Below are 21,854 nucleotides of genomic sequence, written 5' to 3' on the forward strand. Positions count from 1 at the left end.
AGAGACTCACACAGAGACCGAATTTACAAAATTAACGCGTTTATTTTTAGAAAGACATGCTTACAATGATCGAAACAATCGGGATTGTAGCCTTTACTCCTACAATCCCGATCCGTGTCGACCGGACTGTTTTCTTCCATCCTCCCCGTGTCCTCGAAGCTTATAAGTATTTACTAACGATTCCTCCAACTTCCATCGAACCTGAACGCGCTTTCTCAGCAGCTGCATATATGTGCAACAAATTGAGAAGCAGACTTGGTGATGAGAAACTGGATGTGTTGTTATTTCTCAGATCATATTTTCGCAATTCAAATTATAATGTTTCTATTAGATTAGTTTTCTTTATATTTAAGAAAAATGTGACTGATTAATATTATTTTTTAATACTTTTTGCTAAGAAACTTACTATACTACCTACTTACTAGGGGTTGTTACATTAAAGTCATCTATTTAGTCGATGTTAAGAGAGATTTTTGTTAATTTTCAATGTTTATTTGCATAGTTTGTTACATAAAGGTTTTTTTCAATTTATATAAGTTTAAAGAGATCTCAGTGATGCTTGAAAAAGAATAACTTTAACACAAAGACTGAGTGATTTTAAGTCTGGTTAATCTGACTCTAAGTCTGATCAGTTAGAGTGATTAGATTAGCTAGGTGTATACTGTAAAATACGTTGATTTTTGTCTAAATTTTGATTTGTTGATTAAACAGCTGATTTCTGTAGGATTTTCTTATTTTTTATTTTTTATTAACCCTCAATACCAAAATGATCCCGGGATCCCGGGATTAGAAATAAGGGCTGGGATCGAATTCCCTAGTTGTGACATTAAATTTAAGAAAAAATACAGCAAGAAAGACAATGTTGTTGATACAAGTATAAGTACCAAATGTGAAAATACACCAAACTGTTTAATTTGTACAATATGACATTTACAATGCCAATGAAACAGACTGTTTTTATTTTGCCATATCTGGACAGTTTCCTGATATATAAACAATATTGGACTTTAGGAAAGCAATGAATCACATAAATGTGTTATACTGTTCTAATATTCTATATATGTATGTCTCTTTAATCTGGCATTAAGTTCGGTAAACTATCATTACAGCTTTCAGGTTAGACACTTCTTTTATTGTTTCCATGTATGCATTTCGGACTTATATAAATGTTAAGTCCCTCTTCAGTGCAATACTATGGTTCTGTCTTGTAAAACCACAGTGTACAATGGGTAACATTGGAAAGATTTTAAAATACAGCCATTAAAAACACCACATGTGGTGTTTTTAATGGCTGTATTTTAAACAATCTAAACAATTTTAATACAATTTTAATCTAAACAATTTTAATATAGCCATTAAAAACACCACATGTGGTGTTTTTAATGGCTGTATTTTAAAATCTTTCCAATGTTACCCATTGTACACTGTGGTTTTACAAGACAGAACCATAGTATTGCACTGAAGAGGGACTTAACATTTATATAAGTCCGAAATGCATACATGGAAACAATAAAAGAAGTGTCTAACCTGAAAGCTGTAATGATAGTTTACCGAACTTAATGCCAGATTAAAGAGACATACATATATAGAATATTAGAACAGTATAACACATTTATGTGATTCATTGCTTTCCTAAAGTCCAATATTGTTTATATATCAGGAAACTGTCCAGATATGGCAAAATAAAAACAGTCTGTTTCATTGGCATTGTAAATGTCATATTGTACAAATTAAACAGTTTGGTGTATTTTCACATTTGGTACTTATACTTGTATCAACAACATTGTCTTTCTTGCTGTATTTTTTCTTAAATTTAATGTCACAACTAGGGAATTCGATCCCAGCCCTTATTTCTAATCCCGGGATCCCGGGATCATTTTGGTATTGAGGGTTAATAAAAAATAAAAAATAAGAAAATCCTACAGAAATCAGCTGTTTAATCAACAAATCAAAATTTAGACAAAAATCAACGTATTTTACAGTATACACCTAGCTAATCTAATCACTCTAACTGATCAGACTTAGAGTCAGATTAACCAGACTTAAAATCACTCAGTCTTTGTGTTAAAGTTATTCTTTTTCAAGCATCACTGAGATCTCTTTAAACTTATATAAATTGAAAAAAACCTTTATGTAACAAACTATGCAAATAAACATTGAAAATTAACAAAAATCTCTCTTAACATCGACTAAATAGATGACTTTAATGTAACAACCCCTAGTAAGTAGGTAGTATAGTAAGTTTCTTAGCAAAAAGTATTAAAAAATAATATTAATCAGTCACATTTTTCTTAAATATAAAGAAAACTAATCTAATAGAAACATTATAATTTGAATTGCGAAAATATGATCTGAGAAATAACAACACATCCAGTTTCTCATCACCAAGTCTGCTTCTCAATTTGTTGCACATATATGCAGCTGCTGAGAAAGCGCGTTCAGGTTCGATGGAAGTTGGAGGAATCGTTAGTAAATACTTATAAGCCCGCTCTAGGTTATAGCTCCAAGTAGAATTTGAAGACTCATACAGGTTCATTTCTTTCTTAAATTAAACATGTTAATTTGTAAATTCGGTCTCTGTGTGAGTCTCTCAGTGTCCAGCAAACCACTACCCCCATACGTAAAAAGGCTTTCTCACATCATCCTGACAGATCGCGAGCAAGGCGAGGGTCATAACCTTTTCACCTAAGGTCGACCTCCCCTAAGCAAGAGGTGTCGGGTCTATATTACCCACACTGGCGAAACGAGATGGCTGACACATTAACAGGTAAAACACACTGAGTAGTGCTCTCGACTGTGCCAGAAAATCGATTGGCACCCACAAAAATTAAAAAATGAAGTATATTACCAGGTAACCCAGTGAGAACTGCTTGCCTATCATTTTAGTTCAAAATACAAGAAGTTTTATTCCAAGCAAGCATCGCAAGCCTGCTAGGTTAATTAATGCTGCTTGCTTGGTATAAAACTTCTTGTATTTTATATTAAAATGATAGGCAAGCAATTCTGTTAAAAACACCGGCATGGAACGTTTTGCTTCATGCAGTCTATTTTGCAACTTTTTTAAAATGATGTGAATCCCGAAAATTTTAGGACTGAAAAGTGGTCAGGATCTTGGGATCCCAATTTTCGAGATCCCGGGATCAAATCCTCTAGTCACAACTAGATTTCTATTTAGATAATCAATCACCTGTTGCTTTGATCATCTTTATAGCTCAGTTTTTTTTAATCTAACTTTTCTCATTGAGTTTTCAGCAGTGGATCACACCTCATCTAATTATGTTTAGAGATCCATCAATTGAAGACTTCCTCAATATCTAGACATTAAATCTGTTTCATCCATTCATGTGGAGTTTTCCTAGCATATATGCATGGTTCTGTTTGATTATGATAATCCAAGTTTTTGTTCATCTGAATGTTAACACCTCTGTTCTACTGTACTGGATAATTTAATTTAATTAATTAAACTGACAATGATATATATAACTTTCTGATGAAATGTCTAATAAAATTACCAGTTTATTTAAAATTTAAGAAGTGCAATATAAATCTATAGCTTTCAGAAGATTAACAATTGTATTCTATATTTTTCAAATAACCAGTCTAAAGACTGAAATGAAATGGTCACAGATCATTAAATCAATTACCTAATTAGTTCAATTTGAGTGATAAATGACAGCGTAATGATTTTTTTTATTTTAATATAATGTTGTTATTAATTTTCTATGTGAAAATAAGATATTTTGAGATGCTAAATGAACTACTACTAGATGTATTGTATTAATTTATTAATATTAAAATTAATTTTAAGTGGTAATTTTAATATTGAATTTTAATATAATTCTCTTTTTCTCTAACCTGAATATTAAATTTCCAGCTCTGTCCGCTTTCCAAGCTTTCACCAGGGCAAAATCACCAGTAATAGCTTCTTCTAAAATGTAATTTCGTCCATTTATCATACGTTCCTGAAAGAAAATGTAAAAATTTTCAATAACCTTCTAAAATTTACAAAATTATGCTTTGTTATTAAGGGAAGTTTCTAATATTCTTCTGTTTGCATTAAAATAAATATATTTTAGTTCTGAAAATTATGAAACTTTTGTTACCAAATGATCAAAAGCAGCATAAAGAAATTTTATATCATATTATTAGCCTTTTAATTTTATTTGTAATGTTGCTAAGTAATGTTTTAAATGAAATAAAACAACAATATCAAAAAAGAACAATTTTGTTTCGTATTTTTGTCTTATATTATTATTCAAACATTCATATTTCTTTTACTACCACTGTTATTCAAAAGCTTGCTGAATTTGTTAAAAGCATTAAAAATATGTCAAGAAATTTCATTAGTAATATACATTTAACTCTTCTTATATAGCATCATATTAGCAATAAATAAAAATTAGATAGTCCCCAAAAATTAAATAACAGCAATATGATAAACATAAGTTTCTCTTAAAATTATACTATTATGATATATTATAAGATGATATAGCTTTACAACACTGTTTCCCATTCTTTTCAGACTACCATCCTCTTTTAGTGTATGTATTTCTTACATTAGTTTTTGCTTATTTCAAGATGAATTTTTGTCTCCCTTATCTTTACACCCCATCCATTCCTTGCCTTCCAGTGCCCCCTCGAATCTTCTACCATTCTTAAGGGGGTAATTTGGTAATCACTGCTTTACACCTATCAAAAATTGCCAAATTTTTGATAGTCCACCCATTATTTTTTTGATTGCTTCATCTCATGCATTTAAATTTTAAATCGACTGATTTTAGATTGCAGCGCGTACCCCTTCATGCAATTTCACATACCCCCAGGGATACACGTACCACTAATTGGGAACCACGGATTTAGATGACCCCAAAAAAATATGAGGAGTCAAGTGTAAGGAATGTGGTGTCCATGAAACGGGTGTGTTGTTCTATATAACAATTGTCAAATTGCTTTATAAGCCAGTGATACACAATTGTCTAGGAAAGAGTTGGCATACCATTGTGCTAGTACCTAGCCTATTGCCAATGGCAAATCATCAAGCCATTTGTCCACCATCATGTTTAGAATGTTCAGATATCAGTCACTACTCAGGGTGCCATCAATATATAGAGGACTAATAAGTTACTCATCCCAAATTCACACCAGATGTTTAGGATAAAATGCATTTTAGTGTCATTTATGTTGCGTGTATTGTGGAGCACACACTACCTAGTGGTGCAAATTGTCACATTTGTGTATCCCTTGTTAGTCCATAAAATGTACCAAAAGAGTTGTGGTTCATCACGTTGTAACTTTAACATATTGCACTACTCAAATTATCATATGGCATCCTCTGCATGTTATGTTGATTGCAGACAGCAGTGGAATAGATGTGTGTCGTGCGATGTAATATCTGGTGCATTCATGTCTGCTTCAGTGACATCCACAACTTAACCTAACGGTTGCCCACTGTCAATTTTTTATTTTCACTTACCATCGAAGGTAACCAAAAATCACTAAATTCCAATTTATCTAAAACTTAATATAGTATATTAAAAAATGCAATTTATTATCTATAACTTAATTGAAATATTTGAAAATATAAATTATTAAATTTTTTAATTTATAAAACACAAAACATTTTCTATAGAAACACACAGTAAATCTATAAAATCTACTTCGATATGCTTGCTTCATTCATATCAAGCTTTTTAATTATATCATCGAGTAGCTTACAGTTACGGCAACATTTGCCATTCCGTTTCAAACCATAATATATACTCAAAAGTGATACTATTTAAAAGCGATGGCCTATTCTATTTTGAAGTTTACTTTCAATTAATAATAATTTATCCATTACGCTAAAAATTCTTTTTACATCTCTGCTGAAGTGTGGTAAGCATAATAGTTTAAAAGTAAGTTCTTGAAAAGGGTTTTCATACGTAATTATGGACCTTAATCCAAAATGCTTCAGTATCAGATGTATTTTTCTAAGGAATTAAATGAATATTTGATCACTGATGTTCAATTTGGTGTATAGATTGTCTGTTGTTGACGAATTGTTTTGCAAAATCAATTCTTTTTAACGTAAAAAATAAAATTCACCCAAAAAAAACCACCCTTTTAAAAAGTCAAATTTGAGAGTTATCACAAATTAGAAAGAAATAAATAAAATTCTCAAAGTAATATTGAAATTCACCACATTTAATGAAAGTAAATCACAGAGTTGACGTCACTTGCCAACAGCATCTCTATCTATAACTACATCGCTTGTAGCACACCCCAAAGTCACCTGCTATTACATGGTTAAATTTCTAAAATAAAAAAGGAAAAAAAAGAAAAGATCCTGTAAATCAGTGTTTCCCAAGCTTTGTTCTGTGAAAAATTATCAAAATTTTGAATCTAGAATGAATTTACATGCTGTGACAAGTTCAATTTGAAAATCAGTTACTCCATACCTTGCGTGTGGATTGTGCTATTACGGTCTGCTGATTGGCCATCCATAGTTGTCAACACCTTCGAGCATTCTAGGAAATGTGCAGTCACATTCAATATCAATCAAAAACTGTGGAAACATGCAGTCACAAGGAACAACAAGTACTTATGCTGACGCATCTATGATCGGAGCAGAAACGAAGTTACACACTGAGATTTCTTCAAAATCTAACATTACAGAACAAGTATCATCAAAGAACAGACCAAAATGAAAGTACAATGAAAGTTATTTAAATTGACAATACAAGTGGTCCTAATGCAATATGTGTTTTATGTAATAAAATACTAGCAAATGTTTGGCTCAGCTAAACTTCATAGGCACTTTCAAAATGAAACATGCTGATTACAAAGAAAAAAATATAATTATTTACTTTTCTGGCTGTTACGTATAACAGAGGGAAAGTATGGCAATTGGTCAAAAAATGACTCCCCAAATTAAGTTGCGATGATAAATAAGAATTTATCATTACACAAAATATTAATAAATAAATACGATTATTAACTTTATTAAATGTTTCTACAAAGTAAGAAATTGAACAAAATTAAAAAGTCGATAATTTTATGTAATAAAGCAATCTTAAAACAGAAACAATCAAGTCACCCGCTAAGAAAATCTCTAACCTCTAAAAGGAGAAGATCAAAGTCTTAAAAACAACTTCATTATACCAATAAATTCTAAACAGAACTTAAATTTAAATGTATATAGCATTTCTTTTACATTAAAATCTAATAAAAGTATGTATCTTTAAGGTACATTTTCATAGTTTTATATATTTTAAATTATTTAGTTTATCTAAGAAAATTTGCAAGTTATAAATTAATAAATTTTTCTAATATCAATAAATTTTACTGTTTACTTCTCACTATGCAAAATATGATATTAAAAACAAACAGATAATAAAGTAAATTCACTTAAATTGTTAAAGAAAATAATACTAAGAAAATGTTTTTTATACTGAAAATGAATCTTCTCCATAAATATTAAATATAAAATCCTTCAGTATCTGTGAATAATTAAATGTATATTAGCATTGTATATGATTTATTACCAAATCAGTTGGTTTTCAAAGTTTCAAACTCATATGTGGACTCACATTAGTATATATAGAAGGGGTGGGCAAGAAAGAGTTCGGTGGGTGCCGAAATGTAGGTTTCGCAAAATGCACGGGAGCCGCAGTTCTGTACTTTTTTATTCTGTACCGCAGTTCTGTATCGCAATTTTATTATATAATATAAATATAATATAAAACAAATATTGAATTTTTTTTAATAAACATATTTTCACAAAATTATGGAAATAAAATTGTAAAAATAATAATAATAATAAGCAGAAATTAACACTTTCAGCAAGAGCCGCATTTGCCCGTGTCTGATATATAGAGTGGTAATAAAAGTCTCTCCTGGGCCAATTATTTTAAAAACTAATAAAGCCATCACTGCAGTCCTTTTTCTGATGCATTATACATCAGAGATGTGCTAAACAATCATGCCAATTTCTGTTTCCCTGCAGCCTTCATATTACAGAGGGCTGTTGTAATCTCAGTCCCTAATAAAAATAGGGCAACATTGTCAATTAAAAAGTTGTAGCATGTGAAAAAATACATCCTATTACCTTTTTCACATATCAAGCGAGATCCCGAAGCAGGCTGTCAAATATGACAAATGCTTCACTGCATAAAACATGAGGTATAGCATAGGTTCTCAAACTTATTTCGACCACTGCCCACTTTGAGATTAAAAGAAAATCTAGTGTCCCCATATTTTTTAACTTACCTTTTTACATTACCATCCTGTTGCGTATCTTAAAAACAGTTATTCCAAATATAATTTTAAACAAATAATAAAACTCATATTTAATCAATGAGCCTTCTACTGCCCCCCTGAAAGCCTCCAATGCAAACAAGGGGGTGTTATCGACCACTTAGAAAGGATGAGGTATAGCCTCATCCTTTCTCAATTCTTATCATTTAAGATATTTTGCATTAAATCAAGTTCACACCACACTTGATTTAGTATAAATTTCGTAGATAAACAAATGGTGATGCTAAATCAAGGTTTGATTGTTTTATACTTAACATTTTAAAATAATATTTTTCAGTCACAATAAAAGATAAATCATTGTGTTAATATTTCAATTTTTATAAATGTCAAAAGTGTTATAATAAATATGTTTAGATTCTATTTACTGGTAGATAGACAAAATTTAGTACAGTAAAATCTATCAGTCAATAACCAAAATCACACAACACAAAAAATAAATTCGAATTGGAGAATATTAATTTGCAATAAATAACCACAAACCTCGTTGGCTTTTCCATTATAATTACAGATTCATCACACCTGTTCGATTTTTTATTCAATCAATGCAAAATTTTCTGGAATGCACTTCAGCCTGTTCAAAAGCACTCTTTCCGTTTTGCATCAAATGTTTTGCATTGTTGTTGTTGAACATGGTAAAAATGTATGGTAATTGTCGGTTTTTATGAATATTGTAATTTTTACTTTGTCACATTCTTTTATAGATGTTTATTTATATTTATAATACCATAAAGTCAAATGTATATACAGGTAACCCCCGTATAACACGGGAGTTATGTTCCAAAAAATTGCCGTGTTATGCAAATCCGTGTTATACGAAACAAAGAACTAGCGTGATAAGGGGGGGTTAGGTTCCAAAAATTAAAAAACATGTTGTTAAATCCTTGTTTAAATCGGATTTATTATTCATTTTTTTCATTGGTAAAATACTTATTTATTATTTAAGTAAATATTTTACCAGAGGATTATTCATTTTATATGATGATCTCAGCATGAGCATCATCAACTAGTAACAGTTTTTTGGGTGCGTTCGTTAATAGTGGTCGCTCTGCAATGGGAGTGTGCTGCTGTTTGTAGGCATTTAGGAATGGCGGTGAAAGAAAGATGGCGGTGCTCGCACTATTGATAGTATCATGTGAAGGAATCTATAATTCTAAAATGAGCATTTATAAGCAAAAGAAGGGTCCCAATTGTAAAATTTAACCATTAAATGGGTTATTTGTTGAAAGAGCATTCAAAGTAGCCACGAAAACAATTAGAATGCTCACGCGGAGTTACACAGAGATATAAAAGAACGCACCCTTTATGTTGTATGAGGGTTTTACCCAATTCCCGAATCGTGTTAGAGTGAACCTGTGCTATAAAAGAACTGTGTTATACGAGGGATGTTCCCAATTCTCAAACCATGTTAGAGTGAATCCATGCTATAGAAGTGCTGTGTTATACAGGGATTACCTGTATATAGTAGTGGTCAAAAGTAGAGCTACCCTTGACATATTTTTTAAAAAATGCAACCTCTATTTGTTTACCACCTACTACATAATTAATATTATGATAGTTGAAAACAGCACAAAAAAAGAAACAGAGTACTCAATTGAATCAAACAGATTTTATTTTAAATCTGATTTACAAAAGAAAAAACAAAGTTTTTATATTTTACACTGTGACAAAAGTAGAGCCGATCACTGCATCACATCTACATTCCATTGAATCAACTAAGTTGTCAAGCACTGATTGGGGAATCTCATGCCATGCTTTTTGGATGGCAGACCACAATTCATCTGGATTCGAATACATATGCTGGCATATACAGTGCTCAACTTTATTGCAAATATTCTCTATGGAGTTTAGGTCTGGCAATTGGGCTGGCCAGGTCATAAGATTCACCTTTTTCTGTTGAAAATGTGAGAATCAAATCAAGAATTATACAGTTAAATAATAAAATGTAGAGAGAAATAAATCAATCTAGAAAATGACCTTAATCTGGATTGTATTCCAAGATATTTCCTTCATCTTTCGATAGAGAAATCACAGAAATGCTGTTTCCTTATATAATAAAATTATTCTCCCTTACTTTATTTATCGAATTTACATGAAAAAATATATATATATATCTTCTACATATTGTTTTCATTAATGGAAGACACATCTGTCACTTTTGTACCAAAAGGGGGAAATCAAACTTCCTTTCACAAGAGTTTATCTCTAATCTTAACAAACATCTGGATATCTAACCCATCTGTACATCCTGTTAGCGGACATAAATTCATGGTTTCTATTGGACGAAATTTTCGATAAAAGGGACAATTTCCCAATTCAGGGCATTCTCAAAAATTTGTCTCATGTTCACAAGCAAGAGTTCAGCTCCTTCACTCATCATCCTCCTCCTCGACCCTCATCCATCATAGAACTTCACCATCATGTACCAATTTAGAAGACAACGATCAAGCTCATCAGTTGAGGTAGTATGTTTAAATGATGTAAACTCTCTCTTGCGCGATCAGAATAGTGAGTTAGAATCTCCTTGTGTATCTGTAGGTTTATTTTATTTTGTTCTCATTAAGTTTTTGTTTTGTTTTGTTAAATAGTCTTGTTATTGGTCTCAATTCTCAGCCAAAGTCTTATCACAGATCTAAGATCCATCCCTCTTGAAAAATTATATAAATTTATTCATTAGCATGTCTAATGCTCTAATTAGGCTGATGTCAGGAAAAACTGACAGGAAGATCATACAAACTTCCTGTTCCCCAAATTAAATATTACTAAAAGCCCATTCTAGTGACCCTGAAGACAGATCTTTCCAATCTAAAGCTGAAAACAAGTGAGAAACAATCTTCCGTCCAGATTCCCACAAAACCATTTCTTTACCAAATTTGCTGTGTGTTTTGGGTTGTTGCCCTGTTGGAAGATCCATTCCCTTGGTATTGAATGACATGCATGAGAAAGCATTTGATTCTGCAATATATTCAGATAAACTTTTTGATTCATTATTCTATTAATTCTATGAATTGGACCAATTTCCTTTGCATAAAAACATCCCTATACTATTATGCAGCCACCATCATGCTTTTTTGTAGAAATTGTGTATTTTGGGTCATATTTCATGTTCACTGGTTGTCTGGCATATCATATACCATCACTAGAGAAGACAATGAATTTAGATTCATAACTCCATAACACGTTGGACCATTTTTGTTTGGTACAAGTGATGTGTTCATGTGCAAACTCTAATCTCAACTTTTTGTTTTTTTTGCAGAGATGAGTGGTTTCTTTGCTGGTCATCTCCCATGTAATCCAAAACTAGTCAAACGGCTTTGTACAGTCCTTAAGCTTATATCTGAGTTACCCACTTCACGTTTAATATGTGAAGCAGTCAAACAAGAGTTGGCTGCACTCATACACCTGATCAAACAATCCAACTGTGATGTTATTTTTTGTGGTCTACCTGACTTTTTGGCAGAAACAATGGTCCCGTATATTTGAAAATGCTTCACCACTTTTGTGACAACAGTTTTATGCACATTAAAGATTTTACCAATTTCAGTAAAGGTCTTTTTTACCTTCAAATGCATATCTACCATTCTTTGTTTGATATTATTTGATAATTGTATTCCTCAAGGCACTTTGTTATATTTCTTATAAAATCAGTTAATATATATCACTCTTCATCCAAATGATTATGACTGTATTCTGTTTCATACAACAGTGCAAACTAATTGGCATACTTCCTTTAGTAGCTGTACTTTTGTCACAATGTAAAATATAAAAACTTTCTTTTTCTTTTGTAAATCAGATTTAAAATAAAATCTGTTTGATTCAATTGAGTATTTTGTTTCTTTTTTTGCACTCTTTTCAACTATCACAATATTAATTATGTAGTAGGTGGTAAACAAAATAAAGCTTGCATTTTTTAAAAATATGTCAAGGGTAGCTCTACTTTTGGCCATTTCTGTATGTTACTTGGCTGAAGAGGGCTTTTTAACAGGCCGAAATGCATCCCAGAAAATTTTTCATTGATTAAATAAAAAATCAAGCAGGTGCATTATGAATCTGTAACTATAACAGAAAAGCCAATGAGGTTCATAGTTATTTATCGACAATACAGATCAGAAGCTTATATTGGAGAATATTCTAACAATATCATACATCAACCTTTTTGTTTTACAGTACCAGTTTAATGATTTGACTAATAATTCCAAAATTTAAAAATCATCATAAGAATTTTCAATATTCGAATTTTAATGAAACAGAATAAGAATAAGGTGACTGAGAGATAGAATTGAAGAACAACTGTAAAACAAATCAAAAATGTTAGTCAAAACGTTAAACTGGTGCTGGAGAATGAAAATATTGGCATATGATATTATCATACAATACCACATTTATTTCTTGTTTTTTTGGCAAGTTTCCATTCTGAACTGACTTTAATATTTTTTCATCTTTTTATCTTATTAATCAAAATCATCCAAAGTGATTCTAACTACAAAAGGAAATATTCAAATACAAAGATTGAAAACTATTCGACTGCAGAAGTTCTCATTGTTCTGAGAAACTTGTTACAGGTATTTGAACATATCTCAGATATACTATCCTTATGAGCCCATATGATAGCAAACAAGCCAATGCAAGTACTAAAAAATAGCATCTTGTTCTATAATGAAAATTTTCATCACAATCCAGTAATACAGAGTTATTCTGTGATATGACTTCTGATGTGAGAATTTGAGGTTAATTAAAGCAATAAGCGATTAATTTGGGAAGTGCCCCACCACCTTGTATTTCCATCATACACGGATATGAAAAATAAACAGCCAATCGAATAACCTTATGAATCAACAATCATCACGATGTTTGAACTTGTTGAAGAAACTTTGTCCAAACATCCAGTTATTAATGAGGAAAACTATCAAAAATGATTACCAAATATGGAAATAAAAAGCGCAGAATCGGCCAGGTTGTCGATGTGCCATCAGGATATTAATATTTTTTACATCAAGATAATTACATCCCAATACAACAACATGACCATTGACTGCCAATCAGATGTTCTCTTTATATTTTAAATTATTACATTTCATCACCTGTTCTATTCCGATATCCATTTCTGAATATGTCTTTTAACTCGATAATGATTGCTAAAGGCAATTGAAAACGTTTGTTTTTCTCCATCATACTGTGTGTTCACGAGCTGGATTTTTGGTTGTGTAAGTGAGATTTATTTACCCAGTAATAGATGATAATTGTTGACAAACACAATATACTGTATATTAGATATATAGTTCAATAGATATTAGATATATAGTTCAATAGATTTATATATATAGCATTGTGTGATGCCCTCTAACTTATAGTTACAATTTTTTACTGCAGTAGACTTTTGTCATTAGTGTTAGCAGACCAATGAAGACCATACGGAAAAGCATTTTAGCATTATTTTTTTGTATTTCATTTCTACAAATTACTACTAAGTGTAGAAAGATTTGAAAGAGCATTACTATGGCCTATGGTATTCTCACCTAAATTCACAATCAGGCCAAAACTTCTATGGTGGGTCAGTCCTGCCCCAAACTACCTCATACCTAACTTCAGCTTCAAACTTGCACATGGTGAAACAGAAAATTCAGAAACTTTCTGTAATTTTTCCTAAATATCTCAGAAAAGCTTTTGCCAATTTTGATCAAATAAAAACTACTTGATACAACTATGTAATTTGATACTATATACATTATTTTTTTTTACAGATTTTTACATGCACATTTACTATGTGAAACAACCAAAACAAGAATTATTTGAATTTTTGTATCCTTTAACAGAGCTTGCTACAAACTGAAAAATATACTGTCCGAGAGTACAGTGTTTGATTTATATGTCTTCAAAGTTTCATTAATTTATCTTGATGGTAAGATACCAAAAAAATTTAACAAAAAGTATATATTCAGTTTTCCAAATGATATAATGGCATTCCCACTGGAACTCCATACCATTTAAATCTGCTGTGTCATTCAGATCAAATATCCTACAGGAAACTGAACATATATTTTATTGTTAATTTTTTTGATATCTCACCATCAAAATAAATTAATGAAACTTTGAAGACAAATAGATCAAACATTGTACTCTTGGACAGTATATTTTTCAGTTTGTAGCAAGCTCTGTTAGGGGATACAAAAATTTGAATAATTCTTGTTTTGGTTTGTTTCACAGAGTAAATGTGCATGTAAAAATCTGTAAAAAAAAAAATAATGTATATAGTATCAAATTACATAGTTGTATCAAGTAGTTTTTATTTGATCAAAATTGGCAAAGGCTTTTCTGAGATATTTAGGAAAAATTACAGAAAATTTCTGAATTTTCTGTTTCACCATGTGCGAGTTTGAAGCTGAAATTAGTTTGGGGCAGGACTGACCCACCAAAGAAGTTTTGGCCTGATTGTGAATCTAGTTGAGAATATCATAGGCCATAGTAATGTCCTTTTTCCTGTGAACAATGAGTTAGTAAGCTTTTCTATTTATCAACAAATTCAGAGATATATTTACCAAATTTTATGACTCTACAAATGTGTGTTTGTGCAGTATTTGTAGATGACTCCACAAATACAGCACAAATACACAAAGCCCAGCTAGCAATTTTGTAACAATTTTCCAAGAGATGCTGCAATTTCAAAAGGTTAATTTCAAAATGCTTGACAATGCTGATGATAATCATTATACTTAGGAATTTTACATATGTGTCTGAAAGTAAAATATTGCTTTTATGCTTAATTCCAGTTAAGTTACATTTTTCGTAAACAAAATCTCTCCTGCTTCAATATTGACAGGTTTCCAGCTTATAATAAAATTAAACTTATAGCTTAAAATTTAGTTTATAGTAAAATTTTAAGATAGGTTTTACTGTATTATTTATATTTAAAAATTTTTTCAAGATTTTCTACATTTAATCATTATTTTTACTAATTTTAAGAAATTTATTTACTTGATAAAACTTTTAATTAACATTTTATTTTTAATACCTCTTTTGATGTACTAGCAATTGCAATACTTCCATCAGGATTGTATTTAACAGGAGCACCACCTTCGTGAATCAATGTTCCATATCCTGTAGGTGTAAAAAATGCAGGAACACCAGCTCCTCCGGCACGTATTCTTTCAGCTAATGTCCCCTAAATAAAAATATAAGAATAATAAAAATATATAATCTATTTACAAATGATAATAACTATTCACTACTTAAAAACTGGATTTAATTACTGTAAAAATAATGAAATGATACCAGTAATATCCAGAAATTTACTAAATAATAATAAAAATGTTTTTTACTGCTATTTTAACCTGATTACGATAACTTAAAAATCGTTAAAAACATTTATTTTTATTATTATTTAGTAAATTGCTGGATATTACTGGTATCATTTCATTATCTATTTAGAAATATTAAAATAAACTACTTCATAATAATGAATGAAATAAATATATACAATAAAATAAAAGATAAAAATTCAGAAATTTTGGAAAAAAAGAAACTATAGCTAAAGAATTTAAACATATATCATATATTTCATTCAAATGATGATAAAAATATACAGACTACAAAAAAAAAACAGAATGGAAAATACTGGAAATAGGGATAATATAAACACAATCTAAAAGAGTAATTTGTCTTCTCATAAAATAATGACTGCACTATATTCAGAAAAAACAAATAATAAACAGTCCTAGGTGCTGAAAGCATCATTTATTTATGCAGAAATGCTTTTAAATACATAGTTCATCCTTATTATACAAATACCATAATGTATGAAGGAAAGTGCACATAGACTATAATATCCAACAAGACAAGTTTGAGAGTCAATTGCTTAACTATTATATATTAACTACAATAATAATAAAGATACAGGAGTTTAACTGAACTGTATTGAAACAAAATAAAATGCAGTAGCCAAAAGAATCAACAGTAAAAATTAATTGCTGGGCCTCAAATAGCTGCCTCGAATAAGCACTGGGGATTTTGACCTGTGTAAACAAATAAGCACCCACACACTAATTTGAAGAAATACAGTAAATTAAAAAAAGAATGCTTTAAATTATAATGTTATGAAAATGTGGTTCAAAAAATTTATATTCTGTTTATGCTAATCATTTTAATATTTTCTTTATTCATAATTTTCTGAAAATAACCTTTGGATTATTTGTGTTTAAAAGTCAATTTGAAAGCAAGTACTGGTTTTGCAATAATATAGGTTATCCTCTAATTTTAAATTGCAATTATAAACTCATCCAGCAACAACTTTTCCTCTGTCCAAACTTAGCAAAAAAGCTGAGGGACTTCATCAGGGTGCAACAAAGTCTATCCAGCAGAGATATGCATACTCACAAATGTATGCAGAGAAAGTCTCCTGAATGGATCTACAATAGTGACAAGAGGCTGAGAAGCAAAGTTACAGTCAGCACAGATTTTTATAAAAGTGATCAAAACCAGTCACAATGCAGATCAAAAAGTAAACATAATTCCTGTCAAAAGACAGGAAATCTTTACTTCATCATCTTTACTCTGTGATTGTAATGTTCTGACCACTAAATTTATTGACTGCAATTGTGATGTGATCATTTGTTGATTTGGAAGATGTTTCTGGAAGTGTCCTAAAATAGTTCAATAAGAGAAAGAATGAAAGTAGTGAAGATAAAGGAGGTCAATATCATAACAAAGAAGAAAAGCCCTTGCCTTTATCCACAGGAAAGTTTATGATGTGCTGGAAAAAAATAATCTCTTGCTATGCAACTACTAGCTGTCTTAATGTAATAAGTTCTTATGCCAATATATCAAGCAAAGAAGTTTGTAGCTGATGAAACTTTTAAAAAAACAAAATTCTAAAGCAATCCAGGATTGATGAGTGTTTGAAAAAATTGAATTTGTTGCATTGTCTTTCTTCTCTGAGTTTTTGTTTAGAATACTGTATATTCAATTGTTTTTATTTCTTTTTGTATTTCATATTAAATTTCATATAGTACAACAACACTTCCAAACCTAAAATCCAGTGAGAAAAATAAAAACATTTATTGAAGAACAAATGTCTTCAATCTTTATAAACAGCATCTTCACGTTCTACTGGTAGAATGCAAATCAAACATAAAAGTAATTTATATAACATTTATTATTATGAATGTTACATGGGCAGGAATGCAGTAATACATTACAAAGTAAAAAATAAAAATAAAAACGATTACAAATGAAAACAACACATAAAAAGGCTAACTGCTTATAAATAACAAAATGTCAGAATAAACTATATCCCAAAACAACTGGAGTGCTGATATATAATGATAAGAGATGAACATAATATATATACTAAGTTAGAACTGTTTACAAAACATTACTTATTTGCTAAATATGCTTGAGTACTCCCTCCATACATGCAACATAGGAGCCGTGTCCCTGCTGTTGATAGCTGTTCCCCTAGAGATAGCCTTGCATATCTCCAGTTTCCAAGTATTTTAGACATGATGGTAATGTATTTTGATGTAGAAGGTGAGCTCTATCAAAGTTAATCTCTAAATCTGCATCCGATGCATAATTGGCCAAGGCCGTACCTCCCAATTTCCTAGTAATTGAGTCATGGTGTTCCTTGACCCTAGTCATAGGGAATTTAAATGTAGTGCCAATGTATTCGTAGTAATACTCTATGGTCGTGCAATGAAATTGGTTACACTCCTGGAAGATACTTTTCATTAGGCAGATCCTTATCGTTTCTAAGTAATGAAAACACAGTTGGAGTTCTGTACGCAATTCAAATGTCAGAATGCTGTCCGATCTCCTTGAGGATTCCACTTAAATGCTGGTTATAGGTGACCATACAAAAGGGTTTGATCTTCTTGGAGGTTGTTACTGTGTGCCCCCAAAAACAATGTATCAAAGTCTTAATCAGTTTGTGTCCATATCCAAGCTCTTTGGCAATTCGGTAAATGCACTGCAGCTCCCTTTGTCTAAGAATATTGTTAGAACAGTGGGTAACAATATGAATGCTCTGTGAACTAATACTACATTTGCACATAATCCATGACTCACTTTGATCTCGATTGTAACTGTCACCAGTCGAATGTCAAGTCGTTCACACAGGCAGTCCTCTTGAGAAGAACTCAGCTATTGCATGCAATGATAAAACTGACATAACTACTCAATAAGTCACAAACACCAACAAAAAAAAAAAAAAAAAATGGAAGTTTTGATTAGAAATAAATACCTTTTCTTGTCATATATCCAATAATAGCCTGATCTCATCGTCTCTCCAAATATCTTTTTTATTTCTCTGTTGATAGTCTGACACATGTTCCGCAACCATCTTGTTTCTTCTTGCACACATGGGATTGTGGGAACTCTCTTTATGACTGGATCTAGTTTCAAAAACTCTCTTGTGTTGATCGCAATTGAACCTCATTTCAGTTGAGATTGATGTGGTAGAGCAAGGTTGCACCATGGCACAGTCACCAATCTTATCACAATCTAGATTGAAATGCTCAGTGCAAATGGGGTATAAGGCCCTGACTTGTATGTTGAAGGATCGTGCGAGCATGGTGGTATGAAGAATGGATTGTATGTAGCCTTACAAAAATATCTGTAGTGAGAATGTTGTTATTCAAAGTGATGGTGAGATCCAAAAAACGCACTTGCTGGTCACCACTTCGCTCCAGGCATAGTGTTAGACTGTATGGGTTGTTATTGATGGCCTCCAGGAAGTTGTGGAAGAGTGGTTCCCCACTAGACCAAATAATCAAAATGTCATTGTCATACTGGGAACACAGCAAGATGTTCTCAAAGGATGGTAGCACACACTGTTTCAGTTGTCTAACCACCAGATCACACAAAGTGTCCGAGATAGAATTCCCCATCGGTACTCCCTAGATTGGAGATAAACAGCATCTTCAAAAGTAAAGAATGAAGAATGACAGATTAAGTGTGATAACTCCAAGATAGACATGTGGTACTTGTGAGACTGCTCAATATCTGCAAAAAGAAAATCTCATAGCTCACCACAAAAGCATAGTCCAATCCTGATTGATGGATACATAGACTTGAAGTCAAACACTGTAAAGAACTCCTATGATCCCAGAGTAAGAGTGCACAGTCTCTGGAGAAACATGTCAGGGCCATTAACCACAAAAGGAAAGGTTAAGAGGTGATCATAGATAAAACGGTTGAGAATCCTCTTGTAGATGACGGGTGAGGCTGTCATATCCACTACAAGTCTCATCTGTGTGCCTTCCTTGTGCACTTTAGCAAACACAAAGATGCGAGGAGATGCAGGAGCCAAAACAGAGGCTTTTTGCATATGAATGACTCCAGCCAGAGATGTGTTAACAAAATATAGGACCCTAGAGTGTAGCCTATGAGCAAAATCCTGTGGGGCGGATGTAGAGATTCACTTTGATAGAGCTTACCTTCTACGTTACCTTCTTACATTACCATATTTTAGACACATTACCATAGTATCTAAAATATTTGAAGACTCTGGAGATATGCAGGATTATCACTAGAGGAACAGCTATCAACAGCAGGGACACGGCTCCTATGTTGCATGTATGGAGGGAGTACTCGAGCACATTTAGCAAATAAGTAATGTTTTGTAAATAGTTCTGACTTAGTATATATATTATGTTCATCTCTTATCATTATATATTAGTACTCCAGTTGTTTTGGGGTATAGCTTATTCTGACATTTTGTTATTTATAAGAAGTTAACCTTTTTATGTGTGTTGTTTTCATTTGTAATCGTTTTTATTTTTATTTTTTACTTTGTAATGTATTACTGTGTTCCTGCCCATGCAACATTTGCAATAACAAATGCTATATAAATTACTTTTATGTTTGATTTGCATTTGCATTCTACCAGTAGAACCTGAAGATGGCCTTTGTAAAGGTTGAAAACATTTGTTCTTCAATAAATGTTTTTATTTTTCTCACTTGATTTTACATTTGAAAGTGTTGTCGTATTATATACATCCAGTCTAGGATAGGGTTTCTATATAAATTTCATATAATCAAATCTTTTGCTTATTTCTACTTAAGTTATTTCATTCAAGAACACGTACATCCCTCTTTCTGCATAAGATGACCACTTTGAGCTGGTCTCTTTGGTAGTCACATTAGCAGGTTTCACTGTATTTATATTTTTGTACTTAATAGATAATAAAAAAGATAATAGATAATTAGGAATAACGTTTTAATTAGAAGGGAAAAGTTGAATTAAAAATATTTAAAAGTTATAAATAATAATTATGTTTATCTATTTTGTTATCACATTCTGAATCTACAGTAAGTAATACTGTTTAAAAATTTTCAATTTCAAGATGATTTTAAAAAAGTTATTATCTTCAATGCCTCATAAAAATATACACTATCTGGCCAAAAGTATCCGGACACCCAGTAGTACGGACTCAGAGAATCCTGAGGCATATATTAATATAATGTTGGTCCTCCTTTTGCATCGATGACAGCCTGTACATGTCTGGGGAGACTTTCCACTAGTTTTTGATAGGTGGCCATTGGAATTGACTTCCAGCGTCCATCACGGCTGTAGTGAGTGCTGGCAGTGAGGATGGTCGATGTGGCTGACTACGTAATCTGTGTCCTAATTCGTCCCAAAAGTGTTCTATGGGATTTAGATCGGGGATCTGAGAAGGCCAGTCCAGTTTTTGAACACCCATTTCATCAAACCATGCCTGCACAAGTCTCGATGTGTGAATAGAGCAGTTATCCTGCTGGAAGAGAAATGGGCCTTCCCCGAAATATTTCCATAGAGTTGGGAGAGCAGCATTGTCCAGAATGTCCACATACATCTTAGAATTCATGTTTCCAACCACAGGAACTAAGGGACCTGGGCCAAACCATGAAAAGCACCTCCACACCATGATGCTGCCACCACCAAACTTTACAGTCAGCACAATACAGTCACGTAAAAAGTGCTCACCAAGCATCCGCCAAACCCAGACACGTTCATCGGACTGCCAGATTGTAAAGCGAGATTCATCACTCCAAAGAACACTTTTCTATACGTCCACAGTCCAATGATGGTGAGCTTTGCACCATTGCAATCGACGCTTCGCATTCTGGGGAGTGATGTTCGGCTTGTGAGCGGCTGCACGACCATGGAATCCCAAGTTTTTTAACTCTCAACGAACAGTCTTGGTGCTAATACTAATGCCTAATGACCTTTGGAACTCCTGAGTGATTTCAACCAACGATAACGTGTGACTTTGTTTCACTATCCTTTTCAGGGTTCTACGGCTGCGTTCACTCATTTTCTTTGGCCTGCCACATCGTTTTTTTCCACTTTCACTGCCTTGACGTTTTCTCTTCACAATTACATCACTCACAGTGGATTTTTACTTCTTTATAATGTCTGAAGTTTCACGAACTGATTTCCCACAAAGGTGGCATCCCACTATAATGCCACGATCAAAGTCACTAAGCTCTTTTGACTTACTCATTGTCTCACAAATGCATAAATATGACCTCACAAAACACTACCAACACTTTCATATGTTTCAGTTATGCATCACCTGCCAGATCCA

At 32.0% G+C, this 21,854-nt stretch overlaps 1 protein-coding gene across 1 annotated transcript in view; it reads right to left on the reverse strand.

Moving 5' to 3' along the window:
* Positions 1–21,854, reverse strand: part of LOC111619072 (succinyl-CoA:3-ketoacid coenzyme A transferase 1, mitochondrial-like) — a 160,486-nt gene that overhangs the window by 118,249 nt on the left and 20,383 nt on the right. The window contains exons 6-7 of the mRNA XM_023360719.1: positions 15,302–15,451; positions 3,856–3,962 (exon numbers count right to left, since the gene is read on the reverse strand). Of these exons, the coding sequence (XP_023216487.1) occupies positions 3,856–3,962; positions 15,302–15,451 (257 nt within the window). The remainder of the gene's footprint in view (positions 1–3,855; positions 3,963–15,301; positions 15,452–21,854) is intronic.

The sequence above is a fragment of the Centruroides sculpturatus genome, unplaced genomic scaffold (assembly GCF_000671375.1).
Source record: "Centruroides sculpturatus isolate CEXI.00-Female unplaced genomic scaffold, Cexi_2.0 scaffold170, whole genome shotgun sequence".
Classification (NCBI taxonomy): Eukaryota; Metazoa; Arthropoda; class Arachnida; order Scorpiones; family Buthidae; genus Centruroides; species Centruroides sculpturatus.